Below are 18080 nucleotides of genomic sequence, written 5' to 3' on the forward strand. Positions count from 1 at the left end.
CTCCTGCAATTGGGGCTTTGTTCTCCACCAGCCCCACAAGACAACCCAGACTCCTGGACAGAAGACAGAGTTACAGAGAGATCACGGGTAGTTTCAGAAGTGTGGAGTCTATCCAGGAGCCCAATAACAGCAGGAAACCCAAGTGGAAGGGGGATGGAGTGCATTCGATGGTGCACCAGCAGGACATTGCTGAGGGTGTGGATTCCCTTGGGCTCTTGAGGGGAGAAGGTGCTGGTCGTTCCAATGGTTTAGATGAGGCCAGGGCCCAAATGAGAAGGGACGCAGGTCATCGAGGGCAGACCTAACAGGTGACTGGAAGTGTCGTGGGGATACTGAGGGCTGGTATAGTAGCGTAAGGAGGGGGCAGTTGCGTTTTGACAAGGGAGTGCTGAGGGAGAGTCCACATAGTTGGGACTTCGAGGCAATCGGCCTCTGATTGTCTGCAGGGATGGGACCTGTCAATAAAACTGCAGACATTAAGCTCACAACGTCTTTGTCCCACGATCATCAGGAAGGAGATATGGAGGAACAAAATCAGGAGTGCCAGGCAGGGAAATAACTTCTTCCCACAGGCCATGAGATTGACAATGCAACGTGTGTTGAATGGGGCCAGAGAATGAAAAGGTTGAGAGGGATATGGACTGATTGCAAACAGTTTGGCCAGCACTCCATTTTTTTTATTTAATAACAATGGTAGAGAATAAAAGAGGCAAGATGTCTGCCCAGCAAAGAGCGGTGAAGGCACTTCCTGAAACGGAGACACTGAAACCACAGGGATGGTTCTGGCCGGAATGAGGACGCATTCATCTGGAAGGAGGTGAGATGAAGCAGGGGTAATGGGGAAGAGGTGGGCAGTGGAGAGGGATGGGGAAGGCAGTCAGGGAAAGGTCGCAGGGAAGGGGTAGGTGGAGAAGGGGGTGGAGGGAGGGGGAGGAGGAGTGTTGGGGAAGGGGTTTGGGGAAGGGGTTGAGGAGGGTAGTGGGAGGGGAGGGGGAGGGAGTTGGGGAGGGGAGTGGATGGGGAGGGGAGGGGGAGGGTTTAGGGAAGGGAGGGGAAGAGGGAGGGAAGGGGGAGGGAGTGGTTGGGGAGGGGTGGGTTGGGGAAGAGGTTTGGGGAAGGGGTTGGGGAGGAGAGGGGGAGGGGGAGGGTAGGGGAGGGGAAGGGGAGGGGGTTGGGGAGGGGAAGGGGAGGGGAGGGGGAGGGATTGGGGAGGGGGAGGGGGGAGGGGGAGGGGAGGGGGAGGGGAGGGGAGGGGAAGTGGAGGGGAGGGGGAGGGGCGCGGGTAGGGGGCGCGGGTAGGGGGTGCGGGATGGAGCGCGGGGATGGGAGTGCTGTGGGACGGCGGGGGCGATGTGGGACGGCAGGGGCGCTGTGGGACGGCATGGTTGCCATGGGACAGCAGGGGCGCTCTGTGTGGTGTGGTGGGCACTGATGTAGCAGGGGATGGAGCGCTGGTGATGGTGAAGTGTGCGTGGGGTAGAGGGCATAGGGTGAGTGCACGTGGAAGGGGCGCAGAGAAGGGGATGGTGTGGTGCACCAGTGAAATTTAAACGTAACCTCAACAGGTTAAGGGTGGCGGGGAAGGGATCTGCGAGGATGGGGCACGAGTTGCAGGGAGTGGGGAGCAGGGGGGGGAAACAGGGAGGGGGGTGGGGCAGATGCAGTGAGGGAGGAGCGGGCCTTGGGAATGGGGGCAGGAATGGAGATGGTATGGAGTGAAGGGCTCTCTAGGAGAGCTGGGAAGAAGACGCAGCGGTTGGGGAAGCGTGCTCAGGGTTAGGATTATACCTGGAAGGGGTGTGGGGAAGGGGCATGAGGAGGGGGCGTGGGGAGTGGGCACAGGGAGGGAGCGCCAGGAGCAGGCATGGGGAGGGGCACGGGGAGGGGGCGCGGGGATGGGCGTGGGGAGGGGGTGCAGGGAGGGGGTGGGGAAGATGCAGTGAGGGAGGGGTGGGCCTTGGGAATGGGGGCAGGAATGGAGATGGTATGGAGTGAAGGGCTCTCTGGGAGAGCTGGGAAGAAGATGCAGTGGTTGGGGAAGTGTGCTCAGGGTTAGGATTATACCTGGAAGGGGCGCGGGGAAGGACATGAGGAGGGGTCGTGGGGAGGGGGCGCGGGGAGGGAGCGCAGGGAGGGGGCGCGGGGAGGGGGGGGCGGGGTGGGGGGGCGGGGAGGGGGGGCGGGGAGGGGGGGCGGGGAGGGGGGGCGGGGAGGGGGGGCGGGGAGGGGGGGTGGGAAGGGGGGGCGGGGAGGGGGGGGTGGGGAGGGGGCGCGGGGAGCAGGTGTGGGGAGGGGCATGGGGAGGTGGCGCAGTGATCAGGCACGGGGAGGGGCCGCGGGGTGGGGGTGCGGGGAGGGGGTGCGGGGAGGGGGCGTGGGGAGGGGACGCGGGGAGGGTCGCGGGGAGGGGGCGCGGGGAGGGGGCGCGGGGAGGGGGCGCGGGGAGGGGGCGCGGGGAGGGGGCGCGGGGTGGGGGCGCCGTGAGGGGGCGCGGGGAGGGGGCGCGGGGAGGGGGCGCGGGAGGGGGCGCGGGGAGGGGGGCGGGGAGGGGGGCGGGGAGGGGCCGCGGGGAGGGGGCGCGGGGAGGGGGCGCGGGGAGGGTTGCGGGAGGGGGCGCGGGGAGGGGGCACGGGGAGGGGGCGCGGGGAGGGGGCGCGGGAGGGGGCGCGGGGAGGGGGCGCGGGGAGGGCGGGGAGGGCGGGGAGGGGTGGGGAGGGGAGAGGAGGGGAGGGGAGGGGAAGGGCGGGGAGGGGCGGGGAGGGGGAGGGAGGGGAGGGGAGGGGAGGGGGAGGGAGGGGGAGGGCAGGGGAAGGGTGGGGAAGGGGAGGGAGGGGAGGGGCAGGGGAAGGGTGCGGAGGGGAGGGATGGGAGGGGTGGGGAGGGGAGGGGAAGGGGAGGGGGAGAGGAGGGGAGGGGAGGGGAGGGAAGGGGGAGGTAAGGGAAGTTGGAGGGGAGGGGCTAGGGGAGGGGATAGGGTAAGAGGAAGGGGAAAGGGGATGGGGAAAGGGGAAGGGGTGAAAATGGGTTGTTTGGCTCATGGGAGGAGAGGGGGGAGGGGTTCAGGCCATCATGCGGTTATCCATCCCTGTTCAACTGGAAGGCCAGATGGTTGTGGACACCTAGCTCGTCTCCATAGTTTGCTCTTTCTCCTGGGAAGAGAAGCATGAGTTAAGGAGGAGCCATTTCCTGGACCTCACCGCGTTGACTGAGGAGGATCCAAATCTGTCCCCCTCTCCCCCCAATCCCCACACTCCGGCCTTTCCCCTTCCACTCCTTTTGTTCAGGGATGTGTGAGGAACCCACGATCTTGTCTCTTCTGCTCAGGCGTCCCCATCATCCAACAACCCTGTTCACCACTTCATGGCAGCAAGGTGTTGGACAAATCATGGACCATTTGAGCCCCTTCAGTTGATCCATCTGAACCTACCCCACAACAATATAACCCTTCCTTCCCTCACATGAATTTATATTCATGTTACCTATCTTCGAGTCTTTTCATTGTCCTTATTGTAGCAGCCTTGACCATCACCATGACAAGGCATTGCAGGGACATACTTCTCTGTGAGAAAAAACATAGCGCTCTCGTCTCCGCTAAATGTTTCTCCTCTCACCTTATTTAGGAGTCCTCTGCTATTCTTGCCGAGAATAAATGTGCTGGTTGTCAACCCAATCTGTACCTCTCCTCATCTCGTGGGCCTCTATTTCAGTCACCTCTCATCCTTCTTTGGTGTCCAGAGAAAAGCCCCAACTCTGCTAACCTTGCCTCATCAGACCTTTTCCAATCTAGGCACCATCCTTGTAAATCTCCTCTGGATTCTCTCCAAAGCTTCCACGTCCATCCTGCCATGAGGCAACCAGGAATGCACACAACAGCCAAGTATGGTCTGACTACAAATTTATAGATCTGCAACTTTACCTCTCCGTTCTTGAACTCAATTCCTCTGACTAATGAAGGCCAGCACACAATATTCCTCCTTAACCACCCTATAAATTTTCACAGCAACCTTGAGAGATCAATGGAGATGAACCTTAACATTTCTCTGTTCTGCCACACTGTTAATAATCCTGCCATTAACCACGAACTCTGCCCTCAAGTACAACCTTCAAAAGGGCGTCATTTTACATTTCGCCATCTGCCAATTCTCTACAAAACTCAATCATCTATGACAACATTCTACATTGTCCACAACACCTCTATCTTTGTCTCATCCGTTGACGTACCCACCCTTCCATGCCCACCGTCATTCATAAAAACCACACAGCAGGGGTCCCAAAGCACTGGAGTACTGACCTCCAGGCAGCATATGTTCCATCTACTACTACCCTCTCCTTTCTGCAGACAAGTGAATTCTGAATCCAAACAACTAAGGCTCCATGGATCCCATGCCTCACGATGTACTGAATGAGGCCACCATGATGACCTTGCCTAACACCTCACAAAAATCCACGTGAAGCACATTCACCCTTTTACCTTCATCAATTTCTTTCATCACCTCCTTGGAAAACTCAATCATGAACACAGGGCGAGCCCTAGAACTGCGGAGTGGAGGCTTCCCTAAACAAGGAGGGCACTGTTCAATGGAGGAGTAACAAGCCTCCACTCAGTCTCCAGCCCTGGCCCACACAAAGGCAGGAATGGGGGGTCCATTCAAAGTCCAGTGACCCATCATCCATCTCAGCCATCTATCAATGTTAACGTCTCCACTCGCCAGGAAGCCCCGGAGCCTCCAAATTCTCCCTCTTTCCCCTTCCACTGCCAATCACCCCCACCGTGCCCTCCTCCAGTCAGAGAGCAACTTTTGCTGTCCTCTGACCATCTCCCGCTTGCTTCCACCAATACACTCATACCCCCTTCCCCTCCACCAGCATCCTCCAATCACCTGCCAATGCCCTCTCACCCTCCTCCTGTATCAACCAATCACCTGCCGGTCTACTTTACCTGTATCCACCAATATCCTGACAGTTCCCTCCCCTTTCCACCTGTATTCACCAAGAACCTCGCTTGTCCCTTCCCACATATATCCACCCATCAGCTCTCTCACCCTCTCCCACCTTCTGCTGCGGGTCTCATCTGGACGAGCAGGTCTGGGTGTAGAGTAGGGTGAGGTTGAGTCTGACCCACCCCCACCACTCCTGACTCAACATTACTTACCTTGATCATCTCCACCAGCGGCTCCACCCCACTGTCCCTGGGGAAGATGAGCTGTCCCAATAACAGCTCAGCCAACACACAGCCAGCTGAATAGACATCTGCAAGAGAGGGAAGGCCTGGCATCAGTCATAGGGTGCCAAGGGACGTGAGAGACGGTGCAATTGAAGTGTGGGGACTTTCCCATCGAATAACCCGGGGTCAGGGTGAAGCTCCCTCTGCACCGTCACATCACGCATTCTAAGGCACCTCACCCTCCCTCTCCCTGATACTTCTTACCCTTCCTCTCTCTGGCACCTCTCCCCTCTTTCTCTGGCACCTCTCTCACCCTTCCTCTCTCTGGCACCTCTCCCCTCTTTCTCTGGCACCTCTCTCACCCTCCCTCTCTCTGGCACCTCTCCCTTTCTCTGGCACATCTCTCACGAGGTAGTGATGGCTGTGTTAAAAAAGATAAAGGTGGATAAATCTCCGGGACTGGACAAAATATTCCCAAGGACACTCAGGGAGGCTAGTGGACAGATAGTGGGGTTTAACAGAGATATTTAGGATGTCACTGGTCACAGGGGTTGTGCCAAAGGATTGGAGGGTGGAGCATGTGGTACCGCTGTTTAAGAAAGGGTCTAAATGCAAACCTTGGAATTATAGGCCCGTGAGTCTGACGTCTGTGGTGGGCAAGTTGATGGAAATTGTTCTGAGGGGTGGTATTTACAAATATTTGGAGGTATGGGGATTGCTAGCATGGTTTCGTCAGGGGTTTTTCATGGGGGTTACAAAAAAGGTTGATGAAGGGAAGGCTGTGGATGTTGTCTATTTAGACTTTAGGAAAGCTTTTGACAAAGTTCCCCACAGGAGGTTAGGAAAAAAGGTGGAGGCATTAGGTATAAATGAGGAGGAGGTAGTGAAATGGATTCAGCAATGGTTGGATGGAAGATGTCAGAGAGTAGTGGTAGAAAATTGTTTTTCCAATTGTAGGCCAGTGACTAGTGGAGTTCCTCAGGGATCGGTCCTCGGTCCACTATTGTTTGTTATATATATTAACGATCTGGAAGTAGGGGTGGAGAATTGGATAAGCAAGTTTGCGGATGATACAAAGATTGGTGGTGTTGTGGACAGTGAGGAAGATTACCGTAGATTAAAAGGTGATTTAGGAAGGCTGGAGGTGTGGGCTGAGAAATGGCTGATGGAATTTAATACAGATAAATGTGAGGTGCTACATTTTGGAAAGGCAAATCTAAATAGGTCATATGCATTAAATGGTAGACAATTGAGGAGTGCAGAGCAACAAAGGGATTTCGGAGTTGTGGTAAATAGTACTCTCAAGGCTGATACTCAGGTAGATGGTGTGGTGAAGAAGGCATTTGGAATGTTGGCCTTCATAAATCGGAGTTTTGAATTCAAGAGTAAGGAGGTTATATAGGTTATGGTCAGTTAGGGGGTAGTTGTCATGCGGTATCAAGAGACTTGGGGAACTTTCCTGGGGAAGTAGGGGATCTAATGGATATCCGGATCCAGAAGCAGGAGGTTGTGAGTAAATTGTTGGGACTGAGGGCTGATAAATCCCCAGGGCCTGATATGCTGCATCCCTGGGTACTTAAAGAAGTTGCTATGGAAATTGTGGAGGCACTGGTCGACATTTTCCAAAGTTCCATAGATTCGGGGGAGGTTCTGAAGATTGGAGAGTGGCTGATGTGGTGCCGATTTTTAAGAAGGGAGGGAGGGAGAAAACAGGAAATTATAGACCGGTCAGCCTGACGTCAGTGGTGGGGAAGATATTGGAGTCCATCATAAAAGGAGAAATAGCAGAACACTTAGTCAGTAGTAATAGTATAAGGGCTAGTCAGCATGGATTCCTTAAGGGTAAGTCATGCTTGACTAACCTTCTGGAATTTTTCGAGGATGTGAAAAAGAGGGTGGACTTGGGAGAGCCAGTGGATGTGGTGTATTTGGATTTCCAGAAGGCCTTTGATAAGGTACGGCACGGGAGACTAGTGGGCAAGATCAGGGAGCATGGTATTGGAGGTAAGGTGCAGACATGGATAGGAAATTGGTTAAGAAATAGGAAACAAAGGGTTGGAGTAAGCGGGTCTTTTTCAGGATGGCAGGATGTGACGAGTGGAGTGCCTCAGGGATCGGTATTGGGTCCTCAGTTGTTTGTAATTTATAACATAACATAACATAACAATTACAGCACAGAAACAGGCCATTAGGCCCTTCTAGTCCGCACCGAACCAAACACCCCTTTCTAGCCCCACCTCCCTGCACAATGCCCATAACCCTCCATCTTCTTCTCATCCATAGACCTGTGCAACCTTTTCTTAAATAATACAATTGACTCCGCTGCCACTATTTCTCCCGGAAGCTCATTCCACACGGCTACCACTCTCTGAGTAAAGAAGTTCCCCCTCATGTTACCTCTAAACCTCTGCCCCTTAACTCTTAACTCATGTCCTCTTGTTTTAATCTTTCCTCCTCTTAACGGAAATAGTCTATCCACATCCACTCTGTCTATCCCTTTCATAATCTTAAATACTTCTATCAAATCCCCTCTCAACCTTCTACGCTCCAAAGAATAAAGACCTAATCTGTCCAATCTCTCCCTATACTCTAGATGCTTAAACCCAGGTAACATTCTGGTAAACCTTCTCTGCACTCTCTCCACTCTGTTTATATCCTTCCTATAATTAGGCGACCAGAACTGCACACAGAACTCCAAATTAGGCCGCACCAATGTCTTATACAATCTCAACATCACCTCCCAACTCCTAGATTCCATGCAATGATTGATAAAGGCCAGCTTACTAAAAGCCTTCTTCACCACCCTATTCACGAGAGTTTCTACCTTCAGGGAACGATGTACCGTCACTCCTAAATCTTTCTGCTCTTCTGTATTCCTCAATGCTCTCCCATTTACCACGTATGTCCTATTCCGATTCTTCTTACCAAAATGAAGCACCTCACACTTATCAGCATTAAATTCCATCTGCCATTTTTCAGCCCACTTTTCTAAGCAGCCCAAATCCCTCTGCAATCCTTGAAAACCTTCTTCATTAATGATTTGGATGAGGGGATTATTAATAACATGAGCAAATTTGCAGATGACACTAAACTGGGTGGCGGTGTGGGGTGTGAGGAGGATGTCAGGAAAATGCAGAGGGACTTGGACAGGTTGGGGGAGTGGGCTGCTGCATGGAAGATGACATTCAATGTGAGCAAATGTGAGGTTATCCATTTTGGGGGCAATAATAGGAAAGCTGAGTATTATTTAAATGGAGACAAGCTAGGGAGTGGGGAAGTGCAAATGGATCTGGGTGTACTTGTTCACCGGTCATTGAAGGCTAACATGCAGGTTCAGAAAGCTGTGAAGAGGGCAAATGGCATGTTGGCTTTCATAAAGAGGGGATTGGAGTATAGGAACAGAGACGCCCTTCTGCAGTTGTACAGGGCCCTGGTGAGACCCCACCTGGAGTATTGCGTCCAGTACTGGTCTCCAATTTTGAGGAAGGACATACTAGCTATAGAGGGTGTGCAACGCAGATCTACAAGGTTAGTTCCAGGGATGGCGGGGTTGACATATGCTGAAAGGCTAGAAAAACTGGACTTGTATCCGATGGAGTTTAGAAGGATGAGGGGGGACATGATTGAGGTCTACAAAATCATCAGGGGGGGATAGACAGGGTGAAGTCAGATGACTTGTTCCCAATGATGGGGGAGACGCGGACTAGAGGGCAAAGTTTAGGAATACAGGGTAGGCCCTTTAGGACGGAGATGAGAAAACATTTTTTTACCCAGAGAAGTGTGAATCTGTCGAATGCTCTGCCACAGAGGGTGGTCGAGGCAGATTCGCTGATTATATTCAAAAGAGAGTTAGATAAGACTCGAGTGGACAAAGGAGTTAAGGGTTATGGGGATAAGGCTGGAAAGGGGTACTGATGGTAGTGATCAGCCATGATCTGTAAAATGGTGGTGCTGGCTCAATGGGTCGAAGGGCCTACTCCAGCTCCTATTGTCTATTGTCTATTGATAAAATTGTACAAGGCATTGGTGAGGCCAAATTTGGAGTACTGTGTACAGTTTTGGTCACCAAATTATAAGAAAGATATAAACAATATAGAGAGAGTGTAGAGAAGGTTCACGAGAATGTTGACAGGATTTCAAGGTTTCAGTTCCAGGGAAAGGTTGTGCAGACTGGGTTTTTTTTCTCTGGAGCGTAGAAGATTGAGAGGGGACTTGATACAGGTGTTTAAGATTTTAAAGGGGACAGACAGAGTAAACGTGGATAGGCTTTTTCAATTAAGAGTGGGGGAGATTCAAACTAGAGGGCATGGTTTAAGATTGAAGGGGGAAAATTATAAGGGGAACATGAAGGGAAATTTCTTTACGCAAAGCGTGGTGGGGATGTGGAATTAGCTTCCGACAGACGTGGTCGAGGCGGGATCATTGGTTACATTTAAGGAAGGACTAGATAGTTACATGGATAGGAGAGGACTGGAGGGTGTGGACCGGGTGCTGGTCAGTGGGACTAGGAGGGTGGGGATTTGTAACGGCATGGACTAGTAGGGCCGAACTGGCCTGTTCTGTGCTGTAAGTGGTTATATGGTTAACGTGGGATATTCTCTCCATCTCAATCTCTACGCCCAACCCCCCCCCCCAACCCGTGACATCAACTTCTTACCTACGGGCTAACCCTCTCTCTCTCTTTGCTGGACACTTCTGCCTTTTTGCCTCAAGTGACAGGGCTGCCTTCCTACAGTCCGGTTATTACTCACCGATATTGGAGATGTAGTCTGTAGCTCTAAAGATGAGCTCTGGTGCTCGATAATACTGGAGCCAATCAAATCTTTGTGGTGGAAAGCAGGGGTGTTTCAACTGAAAATAACACCTATGGCAGTGGTGACCAACCTTTTGCAAGAGCAGGACTTGGTGGCGGCCATGTTTTCTGCAGAGAACGAGAGGATAGACTGAGTGTATGTGTTCTTTGTACCTTTGATAGTCCTCCCCCTCCACCCATCCAGGGCCAGCCAAGTCACCCCCCAGCCCCCACCATCAAACCGTCGGGATTCCATGCCTGGGGGTCGATGAGTGATCAAACGTTCCATGAAGGGGTTGATGGTCTAAAATTTTGGGGACATCCTTGAGACACACCAAGAGTCATAGCCTCCAGTCAGAGAGCCAGTCATCCACAACCACCCTCTAGTTTCTCTCACAAAGCCAATGCTTAAACCAGTTTACGCATCACCAGAAATACCGAGCAACTGAACCTTCCTCCCATGTGGGAACCTCTTAAATGTTTTACCAAAGTCCATGTGGACAACAGACTTTTCTTCATCAAAGTTCCTAGTAACCTCCTCGATAAGATTTGTTAAACAAGACCTACTGTGTACAAAGCCGTGTTGACTGGCCCTTATTTGTCCCTAACTGTAAAAATACTTCTATATCCAATGTCTTAAAGCACCTTCTAATGACTTGTCTACTCCTGATATTAGGTTCACCGGCCTATCATTTCCTAGGTTATTTTTGGAGCTTTTTAAAACAACGGGACAAGATGAGCTCTCCTCCAATCCTCCGGCACCTCACCTGTGACTAAGGATGTTATTCTATATATCTGCCAGGGCACTTGCAATTTCTCCACTAGCCTCCCTCAAATTCCAAGGGAACTGGGGATTTATCCACCTTTATTCAACAAGCACTTCCTCCTCTTTATCTAGGTTCCCTGTCCTCACTGTTTATATGCCTCGCTCCCCTAGACTCTGTGCCAGCTTCCTGAGTAAAAAGATCTTTAAGAAAAAGCTAGAAGATCCCCCCATCTCTTGTAGCTTCATACATAAGTGATCTCGCTGATCTACAAGAGGACCAATTTTGTCCCTCCAGATTTCCCTATTAACTTGTTCCTGCATTTTTTTAATCCTTCTCAAGATCCTCATTTGCTCCTTTTTCCCTGAACCTGCTGTACACCACTCTCTTCTTTGGAAAATCAAGGTTCCCTCTGCCTGGTAACAATGCTCACAACGGTCAGGCGGTTAAAGACACTTCTTCAGGAGTTTGAAAATCTTTCCATGCCCAGGTTAAGACTTGGCAACCTTGGTCCAGTGTGGGATGGACGAGACATTTTATTGGTAACTGGAGTTTGATACCCACAGCCCTTATAGCAGCTGGACTCGCTATTCTAGCCATTATGGTGCTCCCCTGCCTAAAGACTTGTGTGCAGTATTTAATTCAACGGACCCCTCGTCAGATCACTAGAACCCAAAGGATGTAGGTTTCCCTAATTCTGTCAGATGATGCTGAGACTGCAGTTCGTTTACTGACCAGCTGGGAAAAAGACCAAGTTTACAAGTAATACATTCCAGTTGAGAATTCACGAAGCGTAGCTAAAAGAAAAGTGAGGATTGTGAGAGATGAGTAAAACTAATATAAAAATATGAAAGATGAGGAAACTAGTATGGATATATGTGTAATGAATAAAGCCAGTATGAATAGGATAAGGATGGATATTAGAATGTGGGAAGTAGAGTTCGTCTGAATAAGATAAGGGTCTTCTAGCCCTAGACAGAATTGGCAAGTTCTGCATATAAGAAGTTGTAGCCCTGAGAGTCGGGAAGGTGTGAATTAGAACAAAGGCAGGTTTGTGAATAAGGACTAAGGACAATAAGGTCAATGACATGATGGGACACCGACAGGATACCCCCTGGTCCTCCAAGTTCACAGAAACAGAACGTAGGTAGGCAGACAGGATTGCCTAGTGCCAAACTAATCCAGGAGGCAGAAGAATGTAAGGGGGAGGGTACTTCTATACTGAAATAAACTGTATAAGAGTTGGGTGAGCCCCAGTGTATGTGTGTATTCCCAGGGTAAGGGGAAGCATCCAACTTTGCATTGTTGTATAATAAATGTTCTTTGTTCTCAATTTTTGTCTCGAGCAAATTCTGTGAAGGTACTTCTGTTTCTCACACTTCTGTCCCCTGTCTTGTCTTGTTTCACAATAGGTGATCCAGTACTGCACTCTCTCTGGTTGGTACCTCTTTCTATTGATTTAAAAAACTTTCCTGGACACATTTGACAGACTCCAAACCATCAGTCCCAGTCAATATGTGGAAAGTTAAAATCTACTATTCCAACCTTATGTTTCCTGCAGCTATCTGTTATTTTCTCCAGATTTGCTCCTCTAATTCTCATTTACTGATGGGCAGTCTATAATACAAGCCCATGAGTGTGGTTATCCCTTTCCCGTTCAACAGCTCCACCCATAAACCAAGGATCTGTCCTGTCTGAGCACTGAATTAATATTTTACCTGATGAGCAATGCCACTCCTCCCATTTCTGAAACCACTGAAACGTTGTGCTGCCAGTACTGGGCTTCTTCCCACCAAGCCTTACTAATGGCTACAGTTTCAAAATTCCATGTGCCAATCCATGCTCTAAACATCTGCCTTTCAGACAATACCCCTTTCATTGAAATAGATACACCTGAGAACATTTCCACCAGATACAACCATTTGATTTCTGACTTGACACAATCTGGACATCATATTTTCCCTCCTCCACTCCCCTATCTGCTCTGTTACTCTGGTTCCAATCTCCTTGCAAATCTAGATTAAACACCACCCATCCCCCACCCAACCAGAGCAACATTAGCAAACCTTCCTGCAAGAATAATCATCTCCCTCTAGTTCAGATTAACCGTCCTTCAGAACAGGTTCTAACCTCCCTGGAAGACAGCATCAAATTTGAAACTGGGGTTAGTGGTACCATTAATAGCCCCGGGTGGGCTAACTAGGCCAGTCCGGTCGCACTGTGTCTTGGTGCAGGACCGCCCACCAAGAGGTGGCACAGTTAGTGTTGCGGTAAGTGCAATGGTGTGACAGCGCCAGCGACCGGGGTTTGAATCCGGCACTGTCTCCTGGGTTTACGTGGGTTTCCATCAGCTGCTCCAGTTTCCTCCCACCCTTCAAAAACACATCTGGGGTGTAGGTCAATTGGGTGTAATTGGGTTGCCGGGGTTCATGTGATGAAAGGACCTGTGTCCGTGCTGCATGTCTAAATTTAAATTTCAGGCTGTCCCATTTCTGAAAGACTGCTCTTCCCGCTCACCTTGAATCTTTTGCCCTGCAACATCTTCTTGATAGAAATCAGCTCTCCACTGTCCACCATCCGGGCCTGGTACACCACACTGAAAGACCCATTGCCGAAAATTTTAACATCTGCGTAGGGCACCTCCTTGGGGCCATAGGGTCCATGATCCAGTGTGGCCAGCACTGTTGTGGCCTTATTGCTATCTCCTGTGGGGCAGAAGCAGCAGTATTTACACATCCAGAGAGTACAGAACAGGCCATTTGTCCAAGATGGTCTCTATCCTTCCCTCTAACTCCCTTCCAAACATCACCTAAATGTCAGAATTGATCCTCTGGTAGTTCCTTCCAGTCTCTTTATTTTGAAAATTTTATTGAAGAATTTTACAAAATCAAAAAAAAATCTAAAACTAACCCCTACTACAGCCCTCCTTCCCCAGCCCCTCTACACCCCACCCCCTTCAATCCTCCCCACTTCAGAGCTTATTTGTTTTAAAAAGACAGTAATACCGATTATGACAGGTTGCTGGATGGTGTGCCATGTTTTTACATCTCTCATCACAAATCAAACTTTTCTTTAACATCTAAACACATACATTCCAAATACACTGTTGGATAAGTCTCCAAAAATTGTGAAGAGAACCAAATTGGCAAAAAGAATAATTGAGTTGATGGGGGATTTCAATTTGGTTGAAATATGGCGACGGATGAATCCGACCGAGAAGGATTATTCTTTTTATTCAGCACGACATGAGCCATTCTCAAGAATAGATTTTTTTGGGTATCAGCTCATTTGCAGGGTAGGATTGAACAAGCTGAGTATAAGAGTAGGATTTTATCAGACCATTCGTTGAACTTAATTTCCTGTAATGTTGCCGAGATGGCGGGAATTAACTATCATTGGAGATGTAATGAGATGTTGTTACAAAGGCCTGAATTTATTTTGTATGTAAAAGATTAGATTAAGTATTTTTTAGAAACAAATGCGGGATCAGTTCAAAGTAAATTTACGTTATAGGATTCTTTAAAAACATACTTACAGGGTCAAATTATTAGTTACACAGCAAAAATGAAGAAGCAATATAAAGCAGAACTTCAAGATTTAGAAAAAGAAATTGCAGTATTGGAGAAGATGTTTCAGAAAGATGCAGCAGAAGAGAACAGGATACAGTTATCGACATCGAAGCTTCAATTATCAAACAGAGAAAAACGACCTTATTGTCTCCAAATGAATACATGATTGAATTTTGTTCTGCCATCTTTGTCTACTCAGTTCAACATCATTTTTCCAAGTGACAGCGAGACGTTTTCTAGCTACTGCCAACCGTGGACGTATAAATGCAATTTGAGTTTCTCCAATCGTAAACCTGTCATTATCGTATTCATAGCTCCCAATAAACATACCCAGGGGTCGACATATAGATCTATTTTGAATAAACCGCACAAAAAGTTAATTATTTCTTCCCAAAAGAACCTAACTTTTGTACATTGCCATACTTAATGTAAGAAAGTACCTGTCTTTTCACCATATCGAAAACACAAATCTGACACACTAAATCCATCTTTTTTCAATTTTTCAGGAGTTTAATATAACTGATGCAAAAAGTTATCATAAACCAAACTAATTAATTAACTTGTACATTAATTAACTTCATAACTCTTTCAAGACACATATCAGACCACTCCTCCACAGATATAGGCACATATAAGCATATATGTTTTAAATATATCCACCTTCGTCATCTTTTCTTGTAGTAACGTACATTTCTGAAACAAATCCCTTTTTTCCCTTATCAACAATAAATTTCTCAAATTTCATTTGACCAAGCAATACTAGCTCTCTACCAAAACATTCTAACAAATAAATCTTGTACTTGATAATAAGCAAATAAAGTGTTTGTGATATACCAAACTTCTCTCTAAGCAGAACCACCTACCTGGGGGTTCACAGCCATTCCCTTTGTCCACAACCCTCCTTCCCCAAGAAGTTCAGGTCACCCCTCAGCCTCCAGCATGCTCCAAGGGAGATGGAGCACTCTGAACTCCTCCCCAATCCCAAAAGCTCAGCAGTACCGTGACCTTCCACAATGCAAACGAGACTTTGTCACCAAGACAGCTCGTGGAGTGGAGGGAGCCCCTCGCTTCATCGCTCAACCCTGTTGAGCTGCCACACCAGCAATGTTTTCCAGCACCTTGATCTGGGTTCGTTGGTGGGGGTGGGAAAAGATGGAACAGGTTCTATAATCCAGTGTTGTGGGGTGTGAAAGGGCAGTTCTGTCTCTCAGTGGGAGAGATCCTATTCTGGGGGGAGGGGAGAGATCCCATTCTGGGGGGTGGGGAGAGCTCTTTACCATTCCTGTTGGAAGGGCTACCTTCCCTCCCACTCCCGACATCTGCTCTCCCCACGATACCTCACCCATGACCTGCGCCGATTCCTCTACCCTTTCTCATCTCTCACCCAATACCACACTCCCGGTTCCCCCAGTGCCTTCCATCCCCTCCCACCCCAGCCCTCCAGCTCAACCCTACCTCTGATCCAATCACCCTCTGCCTGTGGTACACCCGCATACTTTCGTTCTACCCTCCACTACAAACCCCTTCCCTGTATCCCTGCCCACCCCACTGCTCTCTCTCAGCTGCCAAGAAAGCGCCTTGCATTCAGGATGGGGAGAGGGTGTTAAATGTGGCCTCCATTCTCTCCGCTCACACCGGGTGAAGGATGGTGCTGGAGGAGGCTCTGTCCCAGTAGGGGAGCCGCTGACAGGATCTTTATCTCACCCATGGGTGCGGGGCGCATCCAAACATAACGCCGTTGATCAGAGAGGGTCCCTGGGATGTTCCCACATGCGGGCCTCATTGCCCTTCCAGTAGAGACATCCTACTTGTGCTGCTCTGCCCTGGTGCAGCTCAGCTATGGCAACACAGCAGCAGTTGCCCCACTCTGTGACATCATCTCCCCATCTGTGTCACCTCCCCTCTTTGTGACACCACTAGTGTAATGGCCAGGGACATCCAGCTATTTAAATCCTCCTCAATTTTCCCAAGCAAAGGAGGGGGGGGGGGGATAGTTCAACTTGTATAAGATACCTGAGTTGTTATCTCTTCTAACTCCTTGATATTTGATTCCATTTTGCGGCCACTTTAATTGACTATTTTCTTGACATTGACATTGACTGTAATCTCCCTTCATAAGTGACATGATTTTGTATTTATCCCAATTGATCTTATACATAAAGATCTCCCCATTGTCCTCTAGAGTGGAGCACAGCTTGGGCCACGAGTGTGTCCGGTCTGGCAGATCTATCAGAACATCTCAGCAAATAAATTGATTTTATGCTCTTCCTGGCCTGTTGTGAAAATTTTAATGACTGGATCCTGGCACATGACCTTGGCTGATGGCCCCATGGCTCAAACAAACTGAGCTGGAGATAACAGGCACCCCTGTCTACTTGATCTTATCAGTGGGAAGGCTGGGGTCATTTATCCATTGGTCACAATCTTAGCCTTGGGTGCACGGTAAAACACCCTTATCCAGTGTATAAAAGTTGGCCCCAGCCCCAATTTTCCCAGCACTTAAATAAATGTCCCACTCTAACTTGTGTGAGAAACACAGCTCACTGATTGAATAATTTTGAAGTCAATAGGTGAAGCGATATAACCTTTTCATTCATCGTTCTTACAAGAGCAGGTTTCCTTCAGAAAGGCACACACACTGCTGCTCAACAACCTTTTTTTCTACATTTCTTTGTGTTAATATTTAAAACATGTGTTAATATTTGCCCGTGTCCTGTTTTGGAACAGGTAAGATGGGTGTATTCCAACTCGAACATGAATGCTCCAACACTCCTGAATACATTAGGCCATCAATGGTATCTGCCAGACCCACCTCAGCCTCGGGTTTATGGGGATACTGTGTCTGCCAAATGGGAGTATAATCTGAAAGTTCAAAGGTTATGGGATCAACCTGCTGGCAAAAACCCACGTCTGCTGTTCCCACTGACCAAAGGTCCTCAGGGAGAGAATCTAACATAGGGGCAGGGTCGGGATGATCCATCTTTTCTCTACCATGAAAACGTTCAATCTGTCTATGCTCAAGGAGGACCCGATCATTTGAAGGGTACAAAATCCTGTACACCTGACCAGATGGAGAAATCTGCACTGTCGGTATTTGAGTATCGGACCAGTCCTTCAAGGACATCAAGTTCCGACACATCGGTCCCAAATCTTTTGCCTGGTGATTAGTGCCAATTGTAAGAGTGACATGAGGAATGGCCTCACTGGCCATCACATACCACTCCAGCTGCTCAGATGTCAGTGCAACCGTAGCGGCCACTCCCTCCTTTCCTAACACTATGTAGTCCGAATTAATCTCCCATTCTATGCCCTCTACCTCTTCATAAAAGGCATGGTGATAAATTTCATCCCCATCTCTATCGTAAAAGGGGGTAACATGGAGGGGGTCCGAGGGAGGGGTATACGGGTGTAACGTCTGGATCCACGACTTCCATTGATTATAAAGCTTTAGCAGCCCTCCCTTCTGTGGGGTTCTCCGGTTATAGCAGTCCCCAGTAAATGTCAGCCCATAGTCCCTCAGACGCAGATCCTCCAACGGCTGACAACAACATCTGAGAACTGGAACGAAGCGTAGTTAATGAACAGTTCATTGAATATCCATTTGGAAAGGTGGCCTCTATTCCGCTAGGTCCGCAAAGGATTGATGCTCCACACCTGACCAGCAGTTCTCTGCCCAAAAGATTAGTAGGGCACATTGTCGACAGAATATATTGATGTGTGAAAGTCTGTCCTGCCACAGAAGTGACTAGTGGTGTAGAAAATGGCAGATTTTCTGGTGTATCCAAGAACCC

General features: G+C 49.2%; 1 protein-coding gene across 3 annotated transcripts; it reads right to left on the reverse strand.

Moving 5' to 3' along the window:
* Nucleotides 1-3017: 3017 nt before the first annotated feature.
* Nucleotides 3018-16147, reverse strand: LOC138760256 (glycogen synthase kinase-3 beta-like). Of its 3 annotated transcripts, XR_011355518.1 has the most exons (5): nucleotides 15994-16143; nucleotides 13238-13425; nucleotides 9916-10085; nucleotides 5153-5250; nucleotides 3018-3149 (listed from the first exon to the last, which is right to left on the reverse strand). XR_011355518.1 is itself a non-coding variant. In XM_069930584.1 (4 exons), exons 1-3 carry the CDS (start codon nucleotides 16070-16072, stop codon nucleotides 5158-5160), a joined length of 360 nt encoding a protein of 119 aa, XP_069786685.1. In that variant the 5' UTR covers nucleotides 16073-16147; the 3' UTR covers nucleotides 3018-3149; nucleotides 5153-5157. The 3 variants fall into 3 exon arrangements, 1 of the variants encoding a protein (XP_069786685.1); XR_011355519.1 differs by lacking the exon at nucleotides 5153-5250; XM_069930584.1 differs by lacking the exon at nucleotides 9916-10085 and having other exon boundaries at nucleotides 15994-16147.
* Nucleotides 16148-18080: the final 1933 nt, after the last annotated feature.

The sequence above is a fragment of the Narcine bancroftii genome, chromosome 4 (genome assembly GCF_036971445.1).
Source record: "Narcine bancroftii isolate sNarBan1 chromosome 4, sNarBan1.hap1, whole genome shotgun sequence".
Lineage (NCBI taxonomy): Eukaryota > Metazoa > Chordata > Chondrichthyes > Torpediniformes > Narcinidae > Narcine > Narcine bancroftii.

Excerpts from the sequence above, each read along its gene's own strand:
- LOC138760256 (XM_069930584.1), bottom strand. The coding sequence starts at position 16,072 with ATGAGGCCCGCATGTGGGAACATCCCAGGGACCCTCTCTGATCAACGG. Across the intron at positions 13,426-15,993 it reads GATGCGCCCCGCACCCATGG|GAGATAGCAATAAGGCCACA; the intron begins GTGAGATAAAGA and ends TCTGCCCCACAG. Across the intron at positions 5,251-13,237 it reads TGCAGGGCAAAAGATTCAAG|ATGTCTATTCAGCTGGCTGT; the intron begins GTGAGCGGGAAG and ends CCTCTCTTGCAG.